This window comes from Pongo abelii, chromosome 18 (assembly GCF_028885655.2).
Source record: "Pongo abelii isolate AG06213 chromosome 18, NHGRI_mPonAbe1-v2.0_pri, whole genome shotgun sequence".
Classification (NCBI taxonomy): domain Eukaryota; kingdom Metazoa; phylum Chordata; class Mammalia; order Primates; family Hominidae; genus Pongo; species Pongo abelii.
Window position 1 is genome coordinate 80911012 of NC_072003.2, and position 26192 is coordinate 80937203.

Sequence of the window (26192 nt, forward strand, 5' to 3'; positions counted from 1 at the left end):
ATGCTGTGAATCCAGGGTAGCAAGTGTAGTGGTGCCTTTGTTTTTTCATCTGTAGAATGGGGATAATGGGACTGATCTCCAAAGGTGGATATGAGTGCTGGGTGAGTTAACACACGTCACATGTGTAAACAGGGCCTGGACCATAGTAGGTGCTATGGGTACTATTGTAAATTGCTACATTTAGTTAATTAAAATAAATATTAAATCAATATTTGTCGTGCCTGTTGTGTGCTCAAAATACAGCAGTGAACAAAACAGACCCCCTTCATGGGGGCGCTCCTACTTGGGGGCGATGGATGGGAAACAAGGAAAGTGAAACCTATTTAGCATTTGTACGATGGAGGGGAGTTAATTGCTTCTCAACCCTGACAAGTGAAAAGAAAAATGAGAAGGACTGTGAAGGACAAAGACCAATTAAAATTTCAGCCTTTCAGCAAGGATCAAATCAGATTTATGGCTGTTTCATCCAGTGATAAAACCCTTTGAATGGAAAGAATGGATGAAGATGTCTCAAAGTAGCAAAGTGGGGTACGGGAGAGCTCAATTTTAAATTAGGTGAGCTTTTGTGCACGTGCTTCCAGGGATTTGATATCATAGCTCTCTCCTCCAACAGCAAGAAGAGAAGGTTCGTAAAGGCACACCGTCCCAGTAGAGGCGGGGTCAGCCCCCTGCGGACCCTGGACCCCTGGGAACACTTTGAAACTTGGTGCTCCATCTCTTGGGCTTCTTCCCAATTAAAATGAGCAGAGTCTTAGATTCTGTGAAACTGAATGGGAGCCAAGGGGTCAAAGGACAAGTTCAAGAGGGAGAAGCCAGTGCCGCTTGGAGGGCAGTGCCCGGGACACCCGCCCGCAGCCTGGCAGCTGGGCTGTTTGCTTACTGCTGGCTGGCTGGGGAGTTCAACAGTTGGAAGAGGCCTTAAAAGTGGATTGCACAGATGCCCTGATGCTGGGCCTCGTAAGGGGTGTCCGGGCTGTGGGGATGTCTAGGCGGAGAGGGAGGTGTAGACCCTAGGCCTCCCAGGCACAGTGATGGGGCAGCTGGAGCTGGTGGTGCCCGTGCAACGGTCCACCCTCCTCCAACCCCTGCCTGACAGCCTTGCATAGCCTGGGGGTCTCATTAGCTTGGGGCTCCCCTCTGCTCAGGCAGACCTAGAGCTCTGATGGCTGCCATTTATGAGAACAGCCGTCACTTGGAAGGACCTGCTACCTGTCCTCCGAGATGTGTTTTTCATACCTTGTATTGGTCCTTTCCACCAATAACCCCTCATGGGTGAGTGATTGTTACTGTGTAGGAAGAACTTGGGGCTCAGTGAGGTTGAGCCACTTTTCCAAGAGGCCACTTAGAGCTGGAGCTCATTGTAAGTAGGGGTCTCTAGGAACTGTTTCTAAAGAACCCCCGAACCCAGCTGGTGGCTTCCAGAAGGGTCTCTGGAAGCAAGGCGACTGTCTCATTGTTTTATTAGCTTGAGCCCTACGGGGACTTAGGACACAGCCAGCTTGGAGAAGTCACTATAATAACCCATCTTGCCGGTGATGCCCAGGCCTCGGCAGACTGGCTCTCCGAGGGTGTCTGGGCCTTGGCAGCAGAGGTCTTGTTAACTCCAAATCCCACAGGACTCGCATAGAGTGCGGAATCCCAGTTTTCTGAATTGGTGCTAAAGGCTCAGTGACCTGGCCCTGCTGTGAAGCCACGGGGCTTGTGCTCTGGGAGCCTCGGCCGACACAGGTGCCCCGCCGCCTCCTCTGTTGCTGCAGCCTCAAGGGCTACAAAGAAAGCTCCTTCTGCCTGCGCGGCGTGGGCTCCTGGGTCCCCTGCAGACCACCGTGGCTGCTGCTCCAGCTGCGGTCCCCCCCTAAAGGCTTCTCCAGGCAGTGCCTGCCAACTCTCCGGTGCTTCCCTTATTTTATTCCTCTTCCGGGCACTAACTTTCGGTTTCCTTTTCGTTGTTCTTTGTTGGTCTGTCCATTCATTCGTGCATGCATGTGTTGGTTCATTCATTCATTCTCAGAGTAGCATGGTGGCTGTGAGGACAGAGGTCAGACCCAGCTGGGTTGGAACCCGCTGCTCCTTAGCAGTGGGCCTCTGGGCAGATGTTTTAACCATAGAACTCAGCTTCCTTGTCTGAAAACGTGGCTCCTTCTAGGACAGTCAAGAAGGTTCAATGAAATGATGGATGCGGAGCCCCAGGACGTGACCTGAGGATGGTGCTTGTCATGTTGGGGTCTGTGTCCCTCCCTTGGGCACATTCTCTCCTTCCTTCCTTTCCAGCTTCCTGAGGACGGTCCAGTGCCAGGGGCTGGGCATAGGCCCGAGTGAGATGCGGCCTTTGTCCCCCGGCCTTTTTGGTCTGGGTCCTCACCTCTGCACCGAGTCCCCCTGGGGCTGCTCGGCAGCTCTGAGGGGGCCACTCTGCCTCTGCCCAGTGGTCCTGCTTTCTCACGGGGGTTATCAGGCCTCTGCTCCCCGCGCGTCACTCTGAGAGGGTCCTTCCACCTGACTCATGGCTCCCATCCCTCCATGCCCCTGCCCAGGTGCCCACACACATGCGTGCCCCAGAACGTGGCTGCACACACTTGCATACCCCATGAGCACACACGTGTATGCATGCATACACCCCATGGTCCTTGAGCACACATATCCTGGGCCCTGGCATGTACTCCCCCAGGCGTCATGTATACACACAGTCCACACGTTTGCAAATGGGCAGACACACCTCCCTCTTGCACATCCGTGCACACCCAGCCCATATATTCCTGCCCCTGCGTGTGCACACAGTCCCAGTTAGTCTACACCGTGCACACCTCTCCATGCATACAGGTTCCCAGCTGTGCGACCACTCACCCACACGTATGCATTTATTTTTTAACACACACATACATATCATTTAGTAGGACCCCATATACAGGCATCTGAGTGCTTTACAAATTCAAATGTATTTAATCCCCCTATCAACACTAGGAGGTAGTTTCTGTTATTAGCGCCATTTTACAAATGAGGAAACTGAGGTGTAGAGCAGTTAGATCGGTGTAGAGAAGCTAGATCATGTGCTCAAGGCTCCAGTCCAGGCTCTTGGCCCTGACACGATGCTGCTTGCCTGTTGAAGATGTGTGTGCATGCATGCACCATTCACACTGTGAACGTGTCCCAGCATGGCCACACCCCCTCACGGTATACACATATAGCCATGAGCACTCAATCTCAAGGTCACGGATGCACACGCCTCACACCTATGCATGGAAGGACACTCGGTACACATACTTGTCTCTGCACACACACACCACTTGCACACCCATGTACACATGTGCCCCAAGCCTCGCCCCAATCTCCAGCTCCCTTTCAGAGTCCCTTGTAGGATATTCTCTGATTTCTCCCAAGTGCCCAGTTCGGGAGGGAAGTGAGTGCACAGATCTGGACCTGGTGATGACCTCTGAGTGGGAGGCAGCCCTGGCTGAGCTGTCTCCTCACTTTAGCATCCACCTGTCCTAGCACCCATGTAGCTTCCTTGTCATCCATCTTCTGGGCTGGCCCAGGGCACGTGCCCCCCCCCATCCCAGCCTCCAGGAATCTGGGAATGTCCATAGCGGACTGGGGTGGCATGTGGCCTCTGCCCGGGGAGCAGAGGTGGCTCCCCAAAGGCTACCTGAGAAGCGGTGGAGGAAACTCAGCTTCCCCGTCCAGTCCTTTACCCCTACCGCACCCTAGCCGTGCCTTCTGAATCTGAAACAGTTTTGGGGGCGGCAGCTCCGGTCCTGCCCAGCAACTCGCAGTTGTTGCCTGTGGCATTCAGATTCAAGTCTGGGCTTGTCAGCCCAGGCGAGACTCTCCTATTTTGGCCCTATGGGAGGCATCCAAACTCCTCTGCCCTTGCCTTCCGGGGCGCCCCACGCACTCTGGGCTTCACTTGGCTCCTCTGCTTTGCTTGGGCTGCTGAAAGAAGGAGCCCTTTCTTCCTTCTCTCTCCTGATACAGAACATACCCAGTCTCCCTGGGGCAATTGGCCTTCTTCAGCCACTCCTTGGTCTCTGCTCCTTTCCCTCCCTCACTCTGTCCTGCCAGCCCCAGCCTCTGGCGACTTTTAGAGCTGGTGCACAGTCCTGCCTGAGCATCGGTGAACATGAAGCCATGGGCTGTGGCTTAATGATTCTTTTGGTGAATTTTGATTCTTTATCAAAATTTCCTTCCTTCCTTCTTTCCTTCCTTCCTTCCTTCCTCCCTCCCTCCCTCTCTCCTTTCCTCCCTTCCTCTCTCCTTTCCTCCCTTCCTCTCTCCTCTCCTCCCTTCCTCCTTCTCTCTCTCCTTCTCTCCCTCCTCCCTCCCTCCCTCTCTCTCTCCCTCCCTTCCTCCTTCCCTGCCTCCTTCCTTCCACCCCCTTTTCTTTCTTTCTTTCTTTTTTTTTTTTGAGATGGAGTCTCACTCTGTCGCCAGGCTGGAGTGCAGTGGTGCGATCTCGGCTCACTGCAACCTCCGCCTCCTGGGTTCAAGCGAGTCTCCTGCCTCAGCCTCCCGAGTAGCTGGGACTACAGGCGCGTGCCACCACATCCAGCTAATTTTTGTATTTTTAGTAGAGACTGGGTTTCACCATATTAGCCAGGCTGATCTTGAACTCCTGACCTCAAATGATCCGCCCACCTTGGCCTCCCAAAGTGTTGGCATTACAGGCATGAGCCACTGTGCCCTCCCCGGCCCACCGTTTCGTTTCCCTCTCTGTCTGTCCTTCCCTTCCTCCCTCCCTCCCTTCTTTCTTTCCTTCCTTCTTTGCGTGTGCCAAGGCAAGGCTTGTGCATCTGCATCTTTGAAGTCCTCGCGAGTTGAACTAACAAGAGAAGAAAAACCCAGGATATGAGAAATCATTGGATTGCGCAGGTGCCCTCTGCCAATTGGTTAGCAAGTTTTTACGAGCAAATCTGGTGGTTATCCTTTGGAAAATAAGCAAAGACAAACCACTTCCTGCCACTTCCAGGAGCTGCTCAAGTGCCGGAGCTTTCTAAGACCTACTGAGAATCTGAAACTTCAGGCCAGCGTCCTCCGTTTTCCTGGAGAACGCAGTAATTTGTGTTGGTGAAATTCCACTGGGTCCGATGGGGTTGGAGATTGCATTTCAGTCTTGTCTTGCTAAGGAATTTCTGAGATCGAGTAATTTGGCAAGAAGAGAAAAGGAGAACAACTTTGGGTTGTGACGCACGGGCAGCAAATGCCCGTCCTATTTTAGGACTGGTGCCTCCTGCTTTGCTTGTGCCACACAGCCTCAGGGGACCTGAAGCCCCTCCTTGGCCCCAGGGGGAGCTCTGGCAGTGCCCTGTGCCACGCGTTGTATCGGGCTCCTTGTACTCCTCCTTACTTGACTTATAAGGTTACACTATTAAAAAGCGTCATCTGCAGAACAGCCCTAAATTCTTGAATGGGGAGAGAAAATGTGGTAGCTGGGGGTGGAGTGGAGTTGGGGGCAGGATCACAGGATGGGTGTGGCATGGGCGCTGATGCTTAGGTTTGACTCTGGTTCTTTTTTTTTTTTTTTTGAGACGGTGTCTCGCTCTGTCTCCCAGGCTGGAGTGCAGTATCATGATCTCAGCTCACTGCGACCTCTCTTTCCCAGGTTCAAGCAATTCTCCTGCCTCAGCCTCCCGAGTAGCTGGGATTACAGGTACATGCCACCATGCCCAGCTAATTTTTGTATTTTTAGTAGAGACGGGGTTTCACCCTGTTGGCCAAGCTGGTCTCGAACTCCTGACCTCAAGTGATCCAACCGCCTCGGCCTCCCAAAGTGCTGGGGTTACAGGCGTAAGCCATTCTGCTACTAATTGGCAAGTCACTTAAGTCCTTGTGCCTTCCTTGCCTGATTTATGGAATGGCAACAATCCTGGGCATGATGGGAGGACTTTTTTATTCAGTCAACACATGAGTGGCGCCTACTACATGCTAGGCCCTATTCTAAGTGTTGCAGCTATTAAATAGAGTAGTCTGCAGAGCAGCCCTAAGGGGCAGCTACTGCGTAGCTCGGATGAGGAAACTGAGGTCCAGAGAGGTTAAGTAACGTACCCAGCTGCTAGGAGGCAGGGCTGGGCTTCAGACCATGGAGTCTGGACCCGGGACCTGGGCTGGCACTCGCAGCATAACAAGGATTAGGTGAGATGCTACATCAGTGAGGTGACCACTTGTCCTGTTTTGCCTGGGACAGTCCCAGTTTACACTTGCAGTCCTAGTAAAGTGATCAGTGACGCTTCATTTCATTCATAGATTACATGGTCAACTTACGTATTGAGTATTCAGGACAGTCCTGGGGACATGGTGGCATTGCCTCCGTGTGAGCAATGGAGGGGGAGGTGACATGGCCACAGAGCACCCAGCCTGGCTCGCCTGGGGGTGCCTGGGTTACCCGCAGAACGGAGATGTCCTCGTTCATTAACTCATTCGCCCAGCGATCCATGGGCCTGTCATGTGCGCCAGGCATTTGGGCGTCATGCTGATGGCCGGGCGAGGATGGGGAGGACTCAGACAAAAGAAGACAGCCAGCAGGCTCTGGGAAATGAAGTCACATCCAAGACTTGCCCTTGTGGGAAATGCCAAGTGTTACCGTTATCATCATATTCCCATTGCTTTGTTTGGCAAATTAAGACAATATGGCTGTTAACCAAGCAGATTCTGATTACCTATTGTTTGAATGCAAAAAACAAAACAAAAAAAGAAGCAAGAAAAAGCCTTCTGGCTATGTGACCAGTATTTAGAAGTTTCCATTCCTGAACAGGCCTCAGGGCAGAGCCAGTCCCCAGGCTGTGCGGAGCCATTGCTGTCCCTGCAATGCCAATGCCGGGTAATCGCTTTATCTTTGCTGCTGCATCCATCACGCCCCGTCTCTCTGTCCTTAGATATGTTTGCGTGATGTTGTGGGATGTGGCTTTCCCAGGCAGTCTGTTAAGCAGCCAGAGATCTACTCTGGCCTCCTGGTTGGTGTTTTATTAAAGAGCTGCCCTAGTTCAGCACATCCTAAATATTATGGCCAGAGAACACAGGCCCTGGAGTACGGTGACCAGTTTGTTCCGATTCGCCCAATACTGTCCCAGTTATACTGAAAGTCTTGAATTCCAGGAGATCCTTCAGTCCCAGGAAAACCAGGATACATGGTTACCCTGCTCTGGAGTGAACACAGCCCTGGGTCACCATCTGTGGCTCTGCTGTGTGACGGCCAGGTGCTTGATGGTGAAGAGTTTCACCCTGGTATGAGCAGTCGATGTTATCCCTGGTCTCAGTGGATCACTGGGTCACCTGCCTAGTCCCAGATACCTCTGCCCCCTTAATTTTAATTTTTATTTTTTGAGGCAGGTTCTCTGTGCACCCAGGCTGGAGTGCAGTGGCACAATTATGGCTTACTGCAGCCTTGACCCCCCAGGCTCAAGCCATCCTCCCACCTCAGCCTCCCGAGTAGGTGGGACCATAGATACACGCCACTGCGCCTGGCTAATTTTTAAATTGTTTTATAGAGACAGGTCTCTCTATGTTGCTCAGGTTGTTCTTGAACTCCTGAGCTCAAGCGATCCTCCTGCCCTGGCCTCCCAAGGTGCTGGGATTATAGGCATGAGCCACTGCACCTGGCCTTCTGCCCCATTGAGGTGCCGGTCTGGTCACCTTATCTCACAGTGGATGTCTAGAAGTGAATTCTGAATCTCAACCCACTGCCTTGCTCTGAGGTTGCCTGAACCCCATGGCACCCCTCCAGATCCCTGAGCGGATCGCCAGGCCTGTTGGTGACAGACGTCGTCACCTGGGAACAGGGCAGGATGTGGCTGAGTAGCTGACATGTAATGAGGGCCTGTTCACACCTGGCCCTGTGCTCCATGGACTTTATATTTAAATCCTCACATGCAAACTCTCATTTTATAAATGGAGAGGTGAGGCTTGGGAAGGTTCAGTTATTTCACCAGTGTTAGAAAAAGGTCAGTGGGGTTGGGTACCGTGGCTCACACCTGTAATTCCAGCACTTTGTAAGGCCGAGGCAGGCAGATCACTTGAGGTCAGAAGTTTGAGACCAGCCTGGCCCACATGGTGAAACCCCGTCTCTACCAAAAATACAAAAATTAGCATGGCGCGGTGGTGGGCACCAGCAATCCCAAGTACTTGGGAGGCTGAGGGAGGAGAATCGTTTGAACCTGGGAGGCAGAGGTTGCAGTGAGCTGAGATCGTGCCACTGCAGTTCAGCCTGGGTAATAGAGTGAGACTGTCTCAAAAAAAAGGAAAATAGAAAATGGCCAGCAGGGCCGGGCGCCATGGCTCACGCCTGTAATCTTAGCACTTTGGGCGGCTGAGGTGGGTGGATCACTTGAGGTCAAAAGTTTGAGACTACCCTGGCCAACATAGTGAAACTCTGTCTCTACTAAAAATACAAAAATTAGCTGGGTGTAGTAGTGGGTGCCAGTAATCCCAGCTACTCAGGAGGCTGAGGCAAGAGAATCGCTTGAACCCAGGAGACGGAGGTTGCAGTGAGCCAAGATTGTGCCAAAAAAAAGAAAAAAGAAAAAAGAAAAGAAAAAATGGCCAGTGGGGCCTGGAGCCCACCTGTGCTGTACTGTGTGGTCTGTGCCATTCCACGAGTGGTCCCAGTCTGTGCCCATCTGCAGAGCTTGTTACCAGCCTGTAGGGAGAGAAATGAGGAGAGCAAGAGTGAGGGTGTGGAAACCTTTTAGCATTTTGACATTCCAATGAAATTTTCATTATAGTTTTCAAAAATATTGGTCTACAGTGGATTGGAAATAAAATAAAAATGGGTCTTTTCCCACAGACAGTTTGGGAAGTGCTGCCTTAGACCCTGCTCTTTTGACCCCTTGAATCAGCCAGTGAGGCTGGGCTGTGCAACGGTAACAGGCAGCACAGCTGCTCCACACACCTGAGGTTTATTTCTCCTTCATACTAAATGTCTAGGGCACTCAGTAGGGCGCCTTGCTCATCTGATCGTGCAGTGACCCAGCCAATGGAGGGCCCGTCTCAACATGTGCTTCTGCTGCCCTGGAGGCAGGACAGGGGTGTGGCCACTTGTGCAGGACACACATCACTGCTCGTGGTTCATTGGCCAGCACAAGTCACGTAGCCACACCTATAATTTATAGGGGTGGGTGAAGAGGGAAGGGAAGTGGAATCCCTCATGTGTTCTGAAAAAGGAGGGAACTGGGCCTGTGTGGAGGCCATGGTGCTGTTTCGCTTCTGCCTGTTCTTGCTTCCATGTAGGCCTGGTCCTCCAGACCCCACGCCTGGAGAGCTGCTGATCTTGTCCGTTTTGTCCATTTGCACCCTGATTTTCAAAGGCAGCAGAGTCTGTGGGCCCCAGAGCCTCAGCTGGGACCTGCTGGGCCGAGTTTCTGGTCCCTCTTGGAGCTTTAGTGCTTCCTTAGTTTGGGAAATGAAAGCCTTGTCTGTTTCCCTCAGACTGTGAAGAAAGTTATGAGTAGTGTCAGGGAACTCTGCACAGAAACTTTGGCCAAGATCATTTCCCTCTTGTAACCGGGGTCTCTCTTTGAGTCTCTCCTCAGTGAAAGAGTGGCTGATTTAAATCAGGAACAGGCCGGGCACGGTGGCTTATGCCTGTAATCCCAGCACTTTGGGAGGCCAAGGCAGGTGGATCACCTGAGGTCAGGAGTTTGAGACCAGCCTGACCAACATGGCAAAACCCTGTCTCTGCTAAATACAAAACAAAAAATTAGCCCGGCGTGGTGGCACATGCCTGTAATCCCAGCTACTCGGGAGGCTGAGGCAGGAGAATCACTTGAACCCGGGAGGTGGAGGTTGCGGTGAGCCTAGATTGTGCCATTGCACTCCAGCCTGGGCGACAAGAGCAAAACTCCATCTCAAAATAAAATAAAATAAATCAGGAACAATAAGAACTGCCATTCATTGAGTGCTTATTACATGCTGGTCACATTGCTGAGCAGTTTACACACGTTGTCTCTATTCATCCTCCTGCAACCCTAAGAGGTGGGACCCCTCTTAGCCTCATTTTATTGATGAGGAAACCAGGGCTCGGAGAGGTTAAGGAACTTCCTGCAGCTCACACAGTTAGAAACTGGCGAAGCTGATTGGATCTAGGCCTGTGTGATCCTGAGCCTACACTCGGGATCGTTCTGATCCTGACCAGTACTTACTGATTTGGGGTCTGAGAAGATAGTAATGAGCAAGGGCCCCCAGAGAAATTTTCTGACCTTCACAAAGCCCTGCTGAGATCTTGACCTCTGTTCTTTAGAGGTGGATCTTGCCTCAGTTACGCTCAGCCATTTCATTACACAGGAAGACCTTATTCTTCCTTACATTGCAATTTATTGTTTTTTAAAGAAACTGGCCTTGTATTATGGAAATAACATTGGAAAATGGAGATTAAAATGGGAAATGGAAATAACAATCAGTAATGGTTTAAGAATAGAAGCTTGATTGGGGAAAAGTCTTGCGAATATAAAGATGATCAAGTGGGAAGAAAATAAAGTGGAACTTTGAGGTTGAAATGGCTCACTCATGCCTGTAATCCCAGCACTCTGGGAGGCCAAGGCGGGCGGATCACGAGGTCAGGAGTTCGAGACCAGCCTGGCCACACTAGTGAAACCCCATCTCTACTAAAAATTAGCCGTGTGTGGTGGCGCGCGCCTATAGCCCCAGCTATTCGGGAGGCTGAGGCAGGAGAATCACTTGAACCCAGGAGGCGGAGGTTGCAGTGAGCTGAGATCACGCCACTCCACTCCAGGCTGGATGACAGAGCGAGACTCCGTCTCAAAAAAAAAAAAGATAAAAAAATAAAAGGAATGGCTCAAAGCCTCAAAGCCTTGTTCCTGAATGTCCTCTTAAAGAAAGATCATCGGCCAGGCACGGTGGCTCATGCCTGTAATCCTAACACTTTGGGAGGCCGAGGCAGGCGGATCACGAGGTCAGGAGATCAAGACCATCCTGGCTAACATGGTGAAACCTCGTCTGTACTAAAAAAAAATACAAAAAAATTAGCCGGGCGTGGTGGCGGGCGCCTGTAGTCCCAGCTACTCAGGAGGCTGAGGCAGGAGAATGGCGAGAACCCGGGAGGCGGAGCTTGCAGTGAGCCGATTGCGCCACTGCACTCCAGCCTGGGTGACAGAGCAAGACTCTGTCTTAAAAAAAAAAAAGAAAGAAAGGAAGATCATCTGCCCAGCCTTGGCTTTCTGGGGGTCTTGGGTATCCTCCCTCTGCAGATGCTAAAGATAAGCCTACAACTGCGTTTCTCAAACTGGGATATGTGCAGCCTGTGAGGGTGTCAGGAGTTCGAGAAACCATAGGCTAAATTGGGTGTGTCTTCTATGTGTGTCCACTTGACTTGTGGATTCAGAGGGAAAAGGTTAAGTAATTTAACTAATATGTAATTTAAAACATGGCTCATCTTCTTGGAATGAGCATTTTCCCTGAGGGGTGGAAAGGTTAAGTTGTTTAACTGGTGTGTAATGTAAAACATGGCTCCCCTTTGTGGGAACATCCACTTTAGACAATTTGGTGAAGGGAGAAAAGGTTAAACCATTTAATTCGGGAGTCATTGGAGATATTATTTTGCTGTTAAAGTGTGCACAGATGTGGAGTGGAATGCAAATTCATAAGGCTTATTAAGATTAACCAGGAGACCTGAGTGGAATCTCCTGGTTGGGGTGGCTGCAGATCACTTTGCGTTTGCCCTGCTTTATATTTGGGGTTCTTGGGGGAACAAGAGGACTGGGTTCTGGGGAAGGGCTGTGAGGGTAGCCCTCAGTAGTACTGGGGTGTGAGTCCCATTGCTGCCTGGGACACTGGCCCAGCCTGCTGGAGCTGGACTGATCTGGTGATTTTTGCCTTTCTTGGTTTGTTTCCCATTTGGTTTCCCCAGGCTTTTAGTAGAGCCCACTTGGGCAATGCCAACCCGTCCACCTGTGCTTAATGGAGGAATCAGAGATGATTGAACAGAGAGGAACAAAGCAGGAGTATTCCTCCCCCAACCTTGTTCTAGAGACAAAGTGAGTGCTACATCCTCTATATTATTTTGAAATTTTAAATGTGTGCATTTATTTTTGAATAGATAGGACTTTCATATGATGCACAGCTCAGGAAATCTATAAGGAAATGCGGTGAAAAGTCCCTCTTGCTCTGTGGCCCGGCTGCCTTATCTCTTCCTCAGAGGCCACAGCATCCCTGGTTTCTCATCATCTGCTTTGTGGATATAATTAGGTACATAGAAGCAAGTACATACAAATTTGGTTTGTTTAAACAAATGATAGAATCCTGTGCACATTTTCCTGTATTATTTTCTCACTAAACAATAGTGAGGAATGGTTGCATATCAGGACAGCTTCCCCCTTCTCTTTTTGTGGTTACAGAGCATTCCACTCCATAGCTCTATTTGGTCATTTTCTTACTGATGGCTGTTTTTGCAGCCTTTTACTCTTTCAAGCAATGTCATGTATAATCACATATATATATCTTTGAGACAAATGCAAAAATGTCTCTGGGAAAAATTCCTAGAAATGAAATGTCTGAGTCAAAGGTTATGCACCTCTGGAATATTGATAGGTATTTACAGACTGCATTGGGAGTTTCAGCACTCTCCATCAGCCTGAGAGGGTGCTCCATGAGACAGATGTCAGGACAGTTCCTGCGGGCCTGGGACGGTGTGCAGAATGATCTGATCATGCCTGAGGGACCCGAGCAGGCCCCAGGATGGGGATCCTCATGGTGTCTCAGGGCCCCTTCTGATGTATGCTTTTGTCAACTGTGCACTGGGGTTGGGAGATACTTAGGAGAGCAAGTGTCGTGTCTGGAGTGGTTCTCCCTTGGCCTTGCCCGCCGTTCCTTTGCTCAGCGTGGAGTCTCCCCCACTCCCAGGAATGAACTCTCGAATACAATTCAGGTTCCCTTTCCCTTAGCCTTAAGAGCAGCAGCTTTTGTGATGGGAAGGGAATCATTCATTTTATTTTTTTCAAGTAAAGATCTACTCTTCAGAGAGAAAAAGTGCCAGCAGGTCCTCATGAAGAACAGATTCATTCAGGTGTCTGCAGGTGTCACCAATACTGTGTGCTCCCCGTGTGGCAGACCTCCTGTGTCCTCAGCTGTCATTGCCCCACAGGGCTCTCTTTAGCTCCATCCTATAGATGCGCAAGCAGGTGCAGAGAGATGTGGCATGGGCAGAACCACCCAGCTGGAGAGCCCACCGGAATGATGCCGATGTGCCCTCAGCCTGCACAATTCCCTGCCTGTGTGTGTGTCTGGGGGCTTGCTTCCTGTCACCTAGCTCGGCATAATGCATTGGTGGGAGTTTGGCTTTGGAGATAGGCACTTGAGTTTGACATTGGGGCTGCCTCTTTCCTGCGTGTACTGCCCCTGGCACCTCTCTGAGCTTCTGGTTTTTTAGCTCTAGAAATGGGAATGACTTTCATGTTGGTGCCTGATGTGCAGGTGCTCAGGGGGTCATAGTCTGGCTGTCTTTCCCTTCCGCCCACTCTGTACGCCTCCCTCCCGTCATCCTGAGCAGGTCGGGCCAGGGCGGCCCTAAGCAGAGCCCTACCCTAGGGTTGGGGTCGGGGCTCTGACCCTGGTTTCAGGAATGCTGCCTGGATAACCCAAGGGCGTGATCTGAACAGATGTCTCTTAAGGCCTACCTGCCCCAGCTGCCCATCTCTGGGGCTGGGTCTTAACTAGGACCCAGACCCCTCAGCTTGCTGTCTTCCTGTCTCCCTTAACCAGAGAGGAGAGAACAGCTGAGTCTCCTGGTGGGCAGGAGCATGGAAGTGTGATGGATCTGATGCAGTGAGTGGCTGGGGGCCCCTTTGTCAGGAGCTCCGGACATCCTGCTCCCACGGAGAAGTCCTGCCCCAAAGGAAGTGTGCCTGAATCAGACCTGGCTGGCAAATTGAACCTCATTTTCTGATCAATTTCCATCAGGATTTTAGATGAGGATGCTTTTCCTGTATCTTTAATGGGGCATTTGGCAAAGGCTCTGCTCACTTTGGCTGTGACTTTGTCTCTTGGGCCCCCATCGAGGTATTGACGACAGTGCTGTCAGCATCCTGCCGTGGGGCTGCCATCCTCTTTGTGTTATAGTGCTCAAGGTCTGATTGGGGACGAGGGGCTGTTCACTCCTCACAGCTGCCCAGGAGCTCCACGGAGCAGGTGTCAGGGCCCTTGTTTCCCTGGGTGTGAGTATCCCAAGTGGGACCATGATGGCTGCCCTCATCACTTCATCACTGATGTTTTTGCTAATGATAATGATGACAATGTCAAGAATGGTAGTATTATTACCACCTAACATTATTATGTGCTCTCACCTAAGCACTTGGTTTGGATTAGTTTAATCCTTTGACAGTCTTATGAGGAAACACTATTGTTAGTAGCCCCGTTTAGGAGGTGAGTAAACTGAGGTTTAGCAAGCAAAGGGACATGCACAAAGTCACACAACCAGCCAGGCACAAAGCCAGGATTTAAGTCCTGGAGGTGCGATTCCAGGTCTTTTCAAAATTACACTTCACTACCACCTTTCTCAGATACTGTGTTGGACCAGTCTAAGACCAATGTTTTTTTTTCCTTCATTAAAACAAAAAAAAATCACAAACCTTTATTTTGTTTTGTTTTGTTTTTTTTTTTTGGTGAGATAGAGTCTTGTTCTGTTGCCCAGGCTGGAGTGCAGTGGTGAGATCTCAGCTCACTGCAACCTCTGCCTCCCAGGTTCAAGCAATTCTCCTGCCTCAGCCTCCTGAGTAGCTGGGACTACAGGTGCATGCTACCTTGCCCAGCTAACTTATATTTTTAGTAGAGACGGGGTTTCACCATATTGGTCAGGCTGGTCTTGAACTCCTGACCTCAGGTGATCCACTTGCTTTGGCCTCCCATAGTGCTGGGATTACAGGCGTGGGCCACAGCTCCCGGCCTAACTTTGGGAAATTTTAAAACATATACTGAGAGCCTGGAGGAGTAAAATGAACCCCCATGTACTCATCATCAGCTTCAACAGTTCCCAGCTCATGATGAGTCTTGGGGTGTAGCTACCTCTGTATGCTTCCCTCTCTCCCAGCCACTGTTTAGATGCAAATCCCTGACATGCTATTATTTCATCAGAAATGACTTAAATAGGAATCTCTAAAAAATAAAGTATCTTTTAACAAATAAATATAAATGAAATACCATCCTCATGCCTAAGAAACTAACAATAATTCCTTGATATCAAATGTCCAATGTTCATGTTTCCCTAGTTATTTCATTAATGATTTTTACTATTGGTTTGCTCATTTAAGATTCTGGACGTGGTCTACACCCTGTATTTGCTTACTGAGGGTTTTACAATCTCTTTAAGTTAGTCGTCTGCCCTGTAGAATTTTCCATATTCTGAGTTTTGCTGATTGCTTCCTCATGGTGTCATTTAACACATTCCTCCATTCCCTGTATTTCCTGTAGATTTCCTGCATACCTTGTGAATTCCTAGTTTGTTTTGAGACAAGGTCTCACTCTGTTGCTCAGGCTGGAGTACAGTTGCATGATCGTGGCTCACTGCAGCTTCAACTTCCCAGGCTCAGATGATCCTCCCACCTCAGCCTTCCTGGTAGCTGGGACTACAGGTGTGCACCACCACGCCTGCCTAATTTTTTGTATGTTTTATAGAGATGGTGTTTCACCATGTTGCCCAGGCTGGTCTCCAACTCCTGGGCTCAAGTGATCTGCCCACCTCTACCTCTTAAAGTGCTAGGATTACACGTGTGAGCCATTGCACCTGGCCTCTAGTTAGTTTTAGACCTGTGCTGTCCAATACCACGGCCACCAGCCACACATGGTCGCTGAGCACTTGAAATGAGGTCCTCATTGAGATGTGCTGTAAGTGTAAAACGCACACTGGATTTTGAAGACTTAGTATGAAAAAAATATATACAATATCTCACTACTCATTTTTTGTATTGATTACATGTTGAAGTGATAATATATTCGATATATTGGGTTAAATAAAATATATTATTAACATTGATTTCACCTGTTTCACTTTTTAAAACTGTGGCTACTAGAATATTTAATTTTAAACATGTGGCTTGCATTGTATTTCTATTGGAGAGCACTGATCTAGAGATTTGGTTGATTTGGATTAAAATTTCTGGCATGATTCCTCTCTAGGTAGGTGTTTCTGTGCACCTTCCAGTTGCCTCACTCCAGGGTCCCTCATGCCTGGGGGGCGTCTTTCTTGGTGTTGTTGATAGGCGGGTTCTGGTGCTGGCTGCCTGATCTGTCCGTCACCACCCCCATCACCTTTCCGCTCATGTTCCAGTGGGCACCAGCAATCACTGCTCAGGTGCATTATTTCATTAGAGAATGCAAAGGGCAAGTGTTTTAGCTCTACCTTTCCTTCCTCATTTGTCAGATGGGATTATTCAAAGAAGGGCTTCACTTCATCAGCTACGTGGTTGTTGTGATGTTCAGTGTGTACAGGAAAGGCAGCAGAAATGCTTCACTCTTCCCCTTTGTATCAAGTTTAGAGTAATAAACTGATTTTGTAGCATCTTCCAAAGGTTTTTTTTTTTTTTTTAAATATCAACATGAATTCATGGATTTAAATTTATATTTGATGAATTTCTTTTTTATCAATAAAATTATTAATTGGCCACAAAATAATTATAATTAAAATAATTTTTTTTTGAGACAGGGTCTTACTCTGTCGCCCAGGCTGGAGTGCAGTGGCATGATCTCAGCTCACTGCAACCTCTGCTTCCTGGATTCAAGCAATTCTCCTGCCTTAGCCTCCCACGTAGCTGGGATTACAGGCACGCACCACCACATCCAGCTAATTTTTGTATTTTTAGTAGAAACGGGGTTTCTCTATGTTGCCCAGGCTGGTCTCAAACTCTTGGCCTCAAGCAATCTGCCCTCCTCGGCCTCCCAAAGTGCTGGGATTACAGGCGTGAGCCACCATGCCCGGCTTATTTGATGAATTTCAATTCCTTGCAGTTACTATTCTTTTGGATGCTCTGGTTGGCCTGTTTTTGGCTAGTGGGAGCTTTGAGTTTTCATTTTGATTCCTTGCCCTGTGGTGAACCTCTGAGTTCTTTCCTCTTCTTGGTAGGTTGGAAGATTCTCCCCCTAGATCGAGTTTTCTTAGAGCGGGGCCTGCCTGCATCCATTGCTGCTCACCAGACCCAGAATGTGGGGCTTCCTGCCAACAGGCTATTCAGAGGAGCCACCTTTCTCTCTGGCCTGGTTGCCACGGTCCCAGCAAGAGGCTGGAGTTGAGGAGACAGCCAGCGCCGCTGGCCCGGGCCCCACGCATAGTAGGTGTTCCGGAAATGGCTGTTGAGTGAATGACAGGACTGCAAGCTGATCTGCCGTACCACCTGGCTGGAGTGGGCTCCTTTCCACCCTGGGATTCTCCGGGAGGCCAGTTTGCAAATAGAGCTGGCCTTTGATTCTCTGCCGTGTCGGGGACACCTTCCTGGGGCTGAGCCGGTGTGGAGCTGGGATTGAACCTCCAGCTTGTGCTGAGGGTGCTGACTTGGGAGCCCCCAGGTCCGTTCTGGCTTGGCTGCTGTGCAGACCCGTGGGTCTAGGCAATGGGGCAAGGGTTGGATGGGTCAATTCCCAGAGTGGAGCTGCCTCCTGTTTCCAGGCCAAGCCGTTTTGCAAGGGACACAGGCATGGCCCAAGCTGGCTCCGGACTTAGTGCCATTACTTCCTGGTGTGAATATTTAAGATTCCAGCTCTTGGATCCTCTGGGCTGGCTTTCATTCCACTGACTTGCAACCTTTGCCCTGTTGTCTTTGCCCAAACCATATTTGCTGCGCTTCCCTCAGCCTAGGTGGGGCATTCTTGCCCCCACTGCCCAGTGCAGTCCTGGGGCTAGAGGAAGGCTTTGTGTTTTGGCCACAAAACAGACCATGGGGTTTCCGTTGTGGTTGCTGCTGCTAGTTTAAAAGAAAAACAACCAAAACAAAACAAAACAAAACAAAAATGCCACCAGCTTTGTTGATGTCCAGAGAATCTTCATCCCTAAGATAATGCATTTGTTTATGGAGACTGACTTCATGTATTTACTATAGAAGAGACTAGAATCCGGTGACACTTCCAGTCTATTTGAGGAATGGATTTGCGTCTGGTTTTGTGGTGAAGAGGGTAGGTGTCCCAGCCCATGCAGTTGGAGGGGTGGCTCAGGCAGGGAGGAGGAGGGTGGCTGAGAAAGCTTCCCCTTTGCGGGGGCGTGTGGCCACCTCCAGAGGATCAGGGTGAGGGAAGCTTCCAGAAGTGGCATGAGGAGGGAGGAAGAGGCAGCCCAGTTTGACCTTAGGAACTAGGCTAACTTGGGGTGCAGTGGTGAGGAGTGTGATGAGACCAGATTCCAACCCAACTGGCTACTCATTAGTCCATGACCTTAGACAAGTGGTTTGCACTCACTGAGCCTCCATTCTTCATCTGCAAAATGGCGGTACTGTGAGAATTAGATGGGACAGCCTATTAAATAAGACTTTAGCGTGGCTCTCAGCACCTCATGGGCACCCCTGGTAGATCTAGTGTTGCGGTCAATCACGGTGGCTCTGGAGCCTGAGAGCCCAGGAGAAGGTCATGGCTTCACCCCTTATAACCTGGGTCCCCGTGGGTTTGTTTCCAGACTTCTCTGTGCCTCAGTCTCCTTATCTGTAAAGTGGGGGAAACAGTATTTCCTGCTTCCCAGGGTGGTTGTGAAGATTAAGTGACTTAATAGATACACAATCCTTAGGCTGCTGCCTGGCCTGTGTGTGTACTGTGCCAGTGCTCGCCATGGTGGCTCTAGCTATTATTCATACCAACATCTTTCAGAGGAGCTACCACAGACCCAGTGGGGCCCTGGGCTCTAGTAACAGAAAATGTGATGAACACTCCCCTGAGCATCGTTGTTCGAGGGCCTGCTGTATGCCAGGCCCAACAGCCCTGGAGGAAGGTCATATCCTTCCCATTTTCCAGAGCTGGAGGCTGAGGCCAGGAGGTGACCCATGGCCACGTGGCCTGTCCTGGCAGGAGTGCCCTGTCCCAAAGCTCTCAGCCTTTTCCCTGTGCCAGGCTGTCTTCTCCCAGTTAAACTAGAAGCATGACTCCAGCAGAGAGAAACCTACTGGGGGCTGTGCTTTATTCTGGGCTCTAGGGCTAAAGGATTGACTGGGCAGGTGAGGCTGAACCCTCTCACCTGTCAGCGAGGCCTCAAAATGACTCACAGCTGAAAGGAACACCTTGGCCTTCTGATTCTCATCCTTGAAGCATCGTGGTCCCTCACGCTTCTAGATGGAAAAACACAAGGTCTGCGTTGGAGGGCACTGACGTGTGTAGCGATGTAAGGAGAGGCACAGCTGATATTGGCTTTGAAGGCTGGGTGGGCGGGCACCACTGGGCTTCTGTTTCAGAGAACACACTATTGATTTACTATTGAGTGCTTGGGAGTGCAGGGCCAGGGCTGGGGATAATGGGAGGCGTGTTTCGTCAGCCCAAGAGCATCATCAGTGGCCATCAGGAAATCACAGGGCTGGAGGGGCTCTCAACTGAAGCATCACCGGCTTTATTCTTTTAGCAAACGTGTATCCTGCACCGCGCACTATTCTAAGGACCGGAGGTTGGTAGCTGTGCCAGTCTGGGCCTGTTTGCCCTTGGGGTCCATTCCTTGTCCTTCCTCTGGTCTGCTGGGTGTGGTCGGGAGCCAATCTCTGTAGGTTCTTGTGTCCCAGGCTCCCATGTCACTGGATTCAACCCGTGGGAGGAACTGCTAGGAGGTTGGAAGGCAGGAGGAAGGGAGAAGCCAGTGTTTCTACCTCCCTCAGTCTCCAGAGGCCACTCTGATGGCACCTGCAACTCCAACTCCTCCGTGGCTCCAGCTCCCACTGGACGGACCATATGGCCTGTCCTCTGTCGGCGCTTCCAGCCCCTGGGCCTAGTCCTGCTGCCTCCTCTGTGTCTCTCTGGCCTGTGGGTGGGGGCAGCTTCCTGCTGTTGCTAATCTCTGGGTTGCTCCATTGCCCCCGTTTGGATTCTGGGATCTTCTTCCTTGTGTACCCAGTGCCCTGCGTTGGAGTCTCTCAGTTCCAGTGCCCAAGTGGCTTCCATCTCCTGGTTGGACTCTGACTGATCTAGCAATGAAGGTGACATGGCCCCAGCTTTGGGGTGGTTTCTAGTCCAGTCACCTGACTTCAGCAGCCCGTTTTCTCACTCTTGATTCCTCCGGGGATTTTCTAAAATATACATGGAGTTGCGCTTCTCCCCCGTTTTAAACGTTCTTCTAGCTCCCCTGGGTCCCCTCGTCCCCCCGAGTAGGACTGCAATCATATTGAGCTGCTTTCTTTCCCTAAAGGAGCTCTACTTTGGTTCAGCCCTTGGTTTCTGCCGATATGTGCTGTGTTCCAGGCTCGGAAGCCCTCCCCACTCCCCTGCCTGGACACTCTCATGCACTGTCTCTTGCTCTTGGCCAGCCAGCTCTGCCTTCAGGACTCAGCTCATCTCCGTCAGAGGGAGCTTTCCCTGCCCTCTCAGCCTGGATGCATCTCGTCAGTGTGCGGGCACTTGTGCATCACCGCTGGGGATTGGCTTGCTCTGGGCTGGTAGCTTTAGTTGTCTGCAGCCAAACTGTGGGCTCCCTGGGGGCTGGGACCAGGGCTGACTAGTGCACCGCTGTGTCTGGGATGCCTGGCAATAGATATCGAAGCATCTAGGCATCTGTCCTCAGGAAATTCTCTCATATTTGCATAGACACACGCCCAAATATGTGTAAGGTAGCACAGTGAAAAACCAGACGGCCTCCAAGGTCATTGGTGAAACCCAGACGGCCTCCAAGGTCATCAGTGAAAAATCAGCTTTCAAGGTCATCAGTGAAAAACCAGACGGCCTCCAAGGTCATGAGTGAAAAACCAGACAGCCTCCAAGGTCATCAGTGGAAAATCAGATAGCTTCCAAGGTCATCAGTGAAAAACCAGAGGGCCTCCAAGGTCATCAGTGAAAATTCAGACAGCTTCCAAGGTCATCAGTGAAAGAATAGGTCAGTATGTCTTAGTACATTGATTCTGTGGAATATGATGCAGCAATGAAAAAGAATGAGGTGAATCTAAAATGCATGACTGTGGAAAGATATCCAAGACATGTTATTGTCTAAGACTCATCACACAAATGCATAACACAAAGGTATTTTTTAATATGTATATGATTGCGTAGAAAAATGAGACCAAGGAAACATCCTCCTCTGGCAAGAGAGTGGGCTTGAATTCAGGTAAAGGGGATTTTGTTGCTTTTCACACTTCTGATTTCTATATTATTCAAATTTTAATGACAGCCCTGTATTCATATATTGGCTGTGAAATTGCAAAGTATGTAATAGGCCATTATGAGAAAGAAAAAGCCCCACATTTGAGCCAGTGTGTCCTTGGAGTCTCCCCCGAAAATGCCAGGGAGGCAGGAAACATTTTTTCCTGAAGAAGTGTGGAGCAGAGGCGATTCTCTGGGTGTGTTTCGGAAATGATCCCATCCTTTGGGAATGCTGTTTTTGGAGTTCGATGTTCTCTGGAGGCTCGGGAGATGCAGCCAGGGCGCAGAGTTGGCAGTGGCTGCAGACATCTCTTTTCAGTGTGGACCTCCTGCCACAGCCACGAGATTCAAGGATTTTCTAGGAAAATGAACACCAGTGGATGTGTGGAATTTTTTCACAAAGTAAGTGACGGGGGTCCCTTTGCACTCCTCATGCCCCCATGGTTAATTGTGTGTGTGTGCTGGAAGTGGAGGAGGGCGGTGGGTGGTGCAGCTGTTTGAGGACTCACCCTTCTTCGGAAGGCTGGGGTCAGCGGGGTGCTGTTTCCCAAATCAGCTTTGAAACGCCCATGGCTAAAGCTTGTGGATCATCTCACCCCTGCATTTCCTATTTGGCTCTCACTTTGGTCGAAAGATAGCCGAGCGCAGAAAATCTGTCATAATTGTAAAAGTAGGACCTGTCATCCTCTAAGGGTCATTCTTCCTGGCCCACCAGGCTTGTTGACACCTGGAGTTGTGTAGCAGAGAGAGGGATGTCGGGACCATGAATTAACAGTGGCCACCACTTCATGGTGAATGGCATACAGACAACACCTTCACCTGTCTGGGGAAGAACAGGCTAGGCCTGGGAGAGGCTGTCTACTGAAGTTCCTGCAGGGGTCCAGGCTGGACTATACCCCTCCAGCTTGGCGAGAGAGCCCAGGACCAGCAAGGGAAGTGATGTACACTGAGAACCGTCCAGGCGCCCAGCACGGGGCGGGGCCTTTGGCTTACAGGCTGTGTTTATTTCTGAGCAGCCCTATGCAATTGGCATTAGCATCCTACCGTTCACACTAGCCAGCTGGGACTCAAACCGATTAAGTAACTGTCTACCTGCTTCCTGTGTTCTGTTTGTTGGTGTTGATTAAAAAATATAAAAGGCCAGGCTCATTCCTGTAATCCCAGCACATTGGGCGGCCGAGGCAAGAGGATCACTTGAGCCCAGGAGTTCAAGACCAGCCTGGGGCAACATAGCGAGACCTGCATCTCTCTCTCTCTTTTTTTTTTTTTTGAGACAGAGTCTCACTCTGTTGCCCGGGCTGGAATGCAGTGGTGCGATCTCAGCTCACTGCAACCTCCACCTCCCAGGTTCAAGCAATTCTCTGCCTCAGCCTCCCGAGTAGCTGGGATTACAGGCGCCCGCGCCATGCCTGGCTAATTTTTGTATTTTTAGTAGAGACGGGGTTTCACCATGTTGGCCAGGCTGTTCTCGTACTCCTGACCTTGTGATCCACCTGCCTTGGCCTCCCAAACTGCTGGGATTACAGGCGTGAGCCACCGTACCCAGCCTCAAAATATTTTTTAACAAAAGTATCAGGGTGTGGTGATGCCTGTAGTCCCAGCTACTCAGGAGGCTGAGGTGGGAGGATCACTTGAGACTGGGAGGTTGAGGCTACAGTGAGCTGTGATCGTGCTACTGCACTCCAGCCTGGATGACAGAGTGAGACCCTGTCTCAAAGCAAACACACACACACCAAGTAAAATCCCTGTGATTATATTTTTGCTAGTAGTTGCTAAGCTGTAGCTGCTTCAATTTGAGAGCAGAGCCTGGGCTGCCCAAAGAAAGCCCTGACCCCTTAACTCAGAACTCAGTCAGCAGAGGAATTGGGTTCTCTGGGCTGTTCTCTACTCAGGCACACCCTTGCTGGGCCTCCCATGCCCCAGGGCAGTTCAGGAAATAAGAGTGTGCATGGTGGAGGGGAAGGACCTTGACTGAGACCAGACAGGGTTGGAATCTTGGGTCCCCTACTTCCTGTCTCTGTGAACTTGGCCTGCCATTGAACCTCACTTGAGGAAATTGAGCCTCAGTTTCCTCATCTGTAAAGTGGGGTTGTTATGATAATAAGACAGGATAAAACACATGAAATAGCCAGCATTTTACCACTTTTAAGCTACAGAACGGCAGTTTGACGTGGCTCACTCAAGTGTGTCCGTCATGGAGATGCCTCAGTGAGGTGCTGGGACACGGTAGACTCAGTAATGTTCCCTTCCTCTCCTCCAGCCCTCAGTGTTGAAGGCTTTGTCATCCTGAATGGCGATGAATGGGAAGTGAGCTCTGAAACTGAAACCACCATTTGGGGACAAGAGCTAGCATTGTAGTTGTGGCTCCCTGGGAAGGTCTCATCTGCCTTCTCGGGGCCGTTCCCTAAAGCTGTCATGATGCTGGCTTTGCAGCAGGGGTGCAGCAGCAGTGGGTGGTGATGCGGCTGCTCTTGAGTGGCCTGGTGGGGTCATTTCACAGTTTCAAGGCCTTGGAGACTGTGCTTAGCAGGTGGGGCCTAAGATTTGCATTTCAGCTGCCCAGGTAGTCAAGAAGCGGTATAGCAAAGCGGCTGTGAGCCTATTCTCTGGAGTCCTGCTGGCTGGGTTTGAACCCCAGGTCTGCCTCTTGCCTGCTGGTGCACTCAGCCAAGTTACTTCATCTGTCTGCCTCGGTTTCTTCATCTCTAGTGGTTTCTACCCTCAGAGACTCTGGGAGCCACAAACAGGATCCCACTTCTTGAACAATGCCTAGAACAAATAAGCAATTTCTATGGTGTAGAGAGTGTTTGCTTACTTAAAATAATGCTTATTAAAATTGGCGGGTGCAGTGGCTCTTACCTTTAGTCCCAGCACTTTGGGAAGCCAAGGTAGTAGGATCATTTGAGCCCAGGAGTTCAAGACCAGCTTGGGCAACATAGTGAGACCCCATCACTCAGAGAGAGAGAGAGGGAGGGAGAGAGAGAGAGAGAGAAGACAGAAAGAAAGAAAAAGAAAGAAAATCAAGATGAGCTGTGATTAATAAGTAGGGCCTGATTCATGGAACTTGGCATTGGATATAATTAAGTTGATCAGAATTTCTCATGACTGGAGAGTCAGACAGTCTGCCCGTTGTGCTGTGTGACCTTGGGCAAATAACTTAACTTCTCTGAGCCTCATTCCTCTGTAAAATGTGTGTAGGAAGTGAGGAATTAGGTTTACAAGTAGGATTGTGAGGAGGAAGTCAGAGGCTGCTTCTGGGAGGGCCTAACCCTGGTGCCAGGGTCTCCCGTAGGAGCTGCTGTCGTGAGTGTATGGCTAAATTGTGGGGAGCTCCCTAGGTTTCGCATCCTCTTTAACTTAGCTGTGGCATGTGTCAGAAAAAGGACCCCCCGCCCCCTGGGCTCTTCACTGATGCATTTTGCCCTGGAGCTTTTTGCAGCCCGGGAACAGGAATGTGCTTTATACAAGATTTAATTTTGGGATAAATTCTTGAGGAACAGGAGGAGGGCTTTTATACCAAAAAATTGATCGTTCTGGAAGGCTTTTCTTTGTCACTGCCCGGTCGCCGTGACTGTGGACCACGGGACCCTTTCAGCCCCGAGGCCTTTCGGCAAGCCTTCCTGAGTGGCCTCTGCATCATTGCTTGCTGAGCGGATGGTACTGCATGGTTGCCATGGTAGCAGCAGGATGTGGTTCCTATGGTGATGGTCGGCAGTGGCAGGAAGACAGCAGAGGTTTTAGTTATCTGGTGGCTTCGCATTTGCCACCCCCCCGAATAGCAAACACGAGCTGCCCCCGCTGTCGTTCTGCTCTGTAGAACGGTGACCGCCAAGGTCGGCCGCCTCCCTGAAATGCCACTGCAGGTTCTTGGAAGGACTGGGTTGCAACAATAGCATTTCTGCTTCCAGAAGAGGAGGGGGCTGAGTGCCTCTAAGGGTACTTCACCTGAGGGGAGGGTGCTTATATTCAAACCCTGAACCTAGCAGGCTGAGTCTGTGTGGAGCTTCAAAAAGCCGCTCCCTGGAGTGAATTTTCTTTTCCTCCTAAGTCTTGTGTATTTGTAGGCAGATGTGGGATGATGAGCTAACAGGAGAAACCAAGTGGCTTTTGAAGCTCCTATGATACCTTGTAGATTTCAAAATGGCCAGTTTAGGGGGTCAGCTGGGTTTTCAAACATAAGATACTTTTCTACAATTGGGTTTTGGCCGAGATTAGGGAAAGGAAAAAGGTATCCTGAGTATTTCCTTGTCTTTTCGGTATCCCAAATTTTACAGATAGAGTTTCTCCAAGAAAGGCCAGTATCTGATACAATGAAATGCAGGGTACAGAATATCGTTTCCTTTTTATCCAGGAAGGTGAGAAGAAAAGCGTATAAGCAGGATTTCAGAGGTGCCATTACAATTTAAGAGTAAATCTGAAATTTAGGAGCCAAGTGCAGATGGACAAGGTTTCTGCGTGTCCATTCACACTTGATAAGGCTGCCACTGCCTAAGACAAGGGAAATGTCAGACATCTTTGCTTCTAGCTGGAATCCTGTCAACCCAGTGTGGCAACACTGATTCGCCCACGATGATCAAGAGCTCCCATTGGCGATCGATGATGTCACTGGGTTTCCTGGAGTGTGATTGGTGGGTTGGACCCTGTCATCAGAGCCCTAAGCCAGGTGGCCACACCTGGATTGACACAGGAGGGATGCAGAGCTTCAGTGCTGCTCCATCCACTGAAGCACACCCAGAGCTCCCTGAGGGTCTATGCAGTGCCCAGTAGAGTTCTCCTTCTCACATGAAGTAGCTGGAAGCCAGAGGGGTGTCTTTTAGCAGAGCCATGGGGCGCCTGGGCCTGGATTTTTGTTAGAAGGGAGCCATTTAGTGAGCACCGCATACTGTGATAGACTTTTCTTCTTTTTGAATTTTGAAAATTAAAAAGAATAAACACACAATTTAGCGTACCCAATC

General features: G+C 50.1%; 1 protein-coding gene across 4 annotated transcripts in view; it reads left to right on the top strand.

Moving 5' to 3' along the window:
- Window positions 1–26192, top strand: part of CMIP (c-Maf inducing protein) — a 271934-nt gene that overhangs the window by 51281 nt on the left and 194461 nt on the right. The window contains exon 1 of one of the 4 annotated variants that reach the window (XM_063717372.1): window positions 11004–21639. The exons of 2 other annotated variants lie outside the window; for them this stretch is intronic. In XM_063717372.1, coding sequence (XP_063573442.1) covers window positions 21448–21639 — 192 coding nt within the window. In that variant the 5' untranslated portion in view covers window positions 11004–21447. Of the gene's footprint in view, window positions 1–11003; window positions 21640–26192 lie in introns of those variants that run through there. One more of the 4 variants, XM_063717371.1, reaches the window with a different exon arrangement.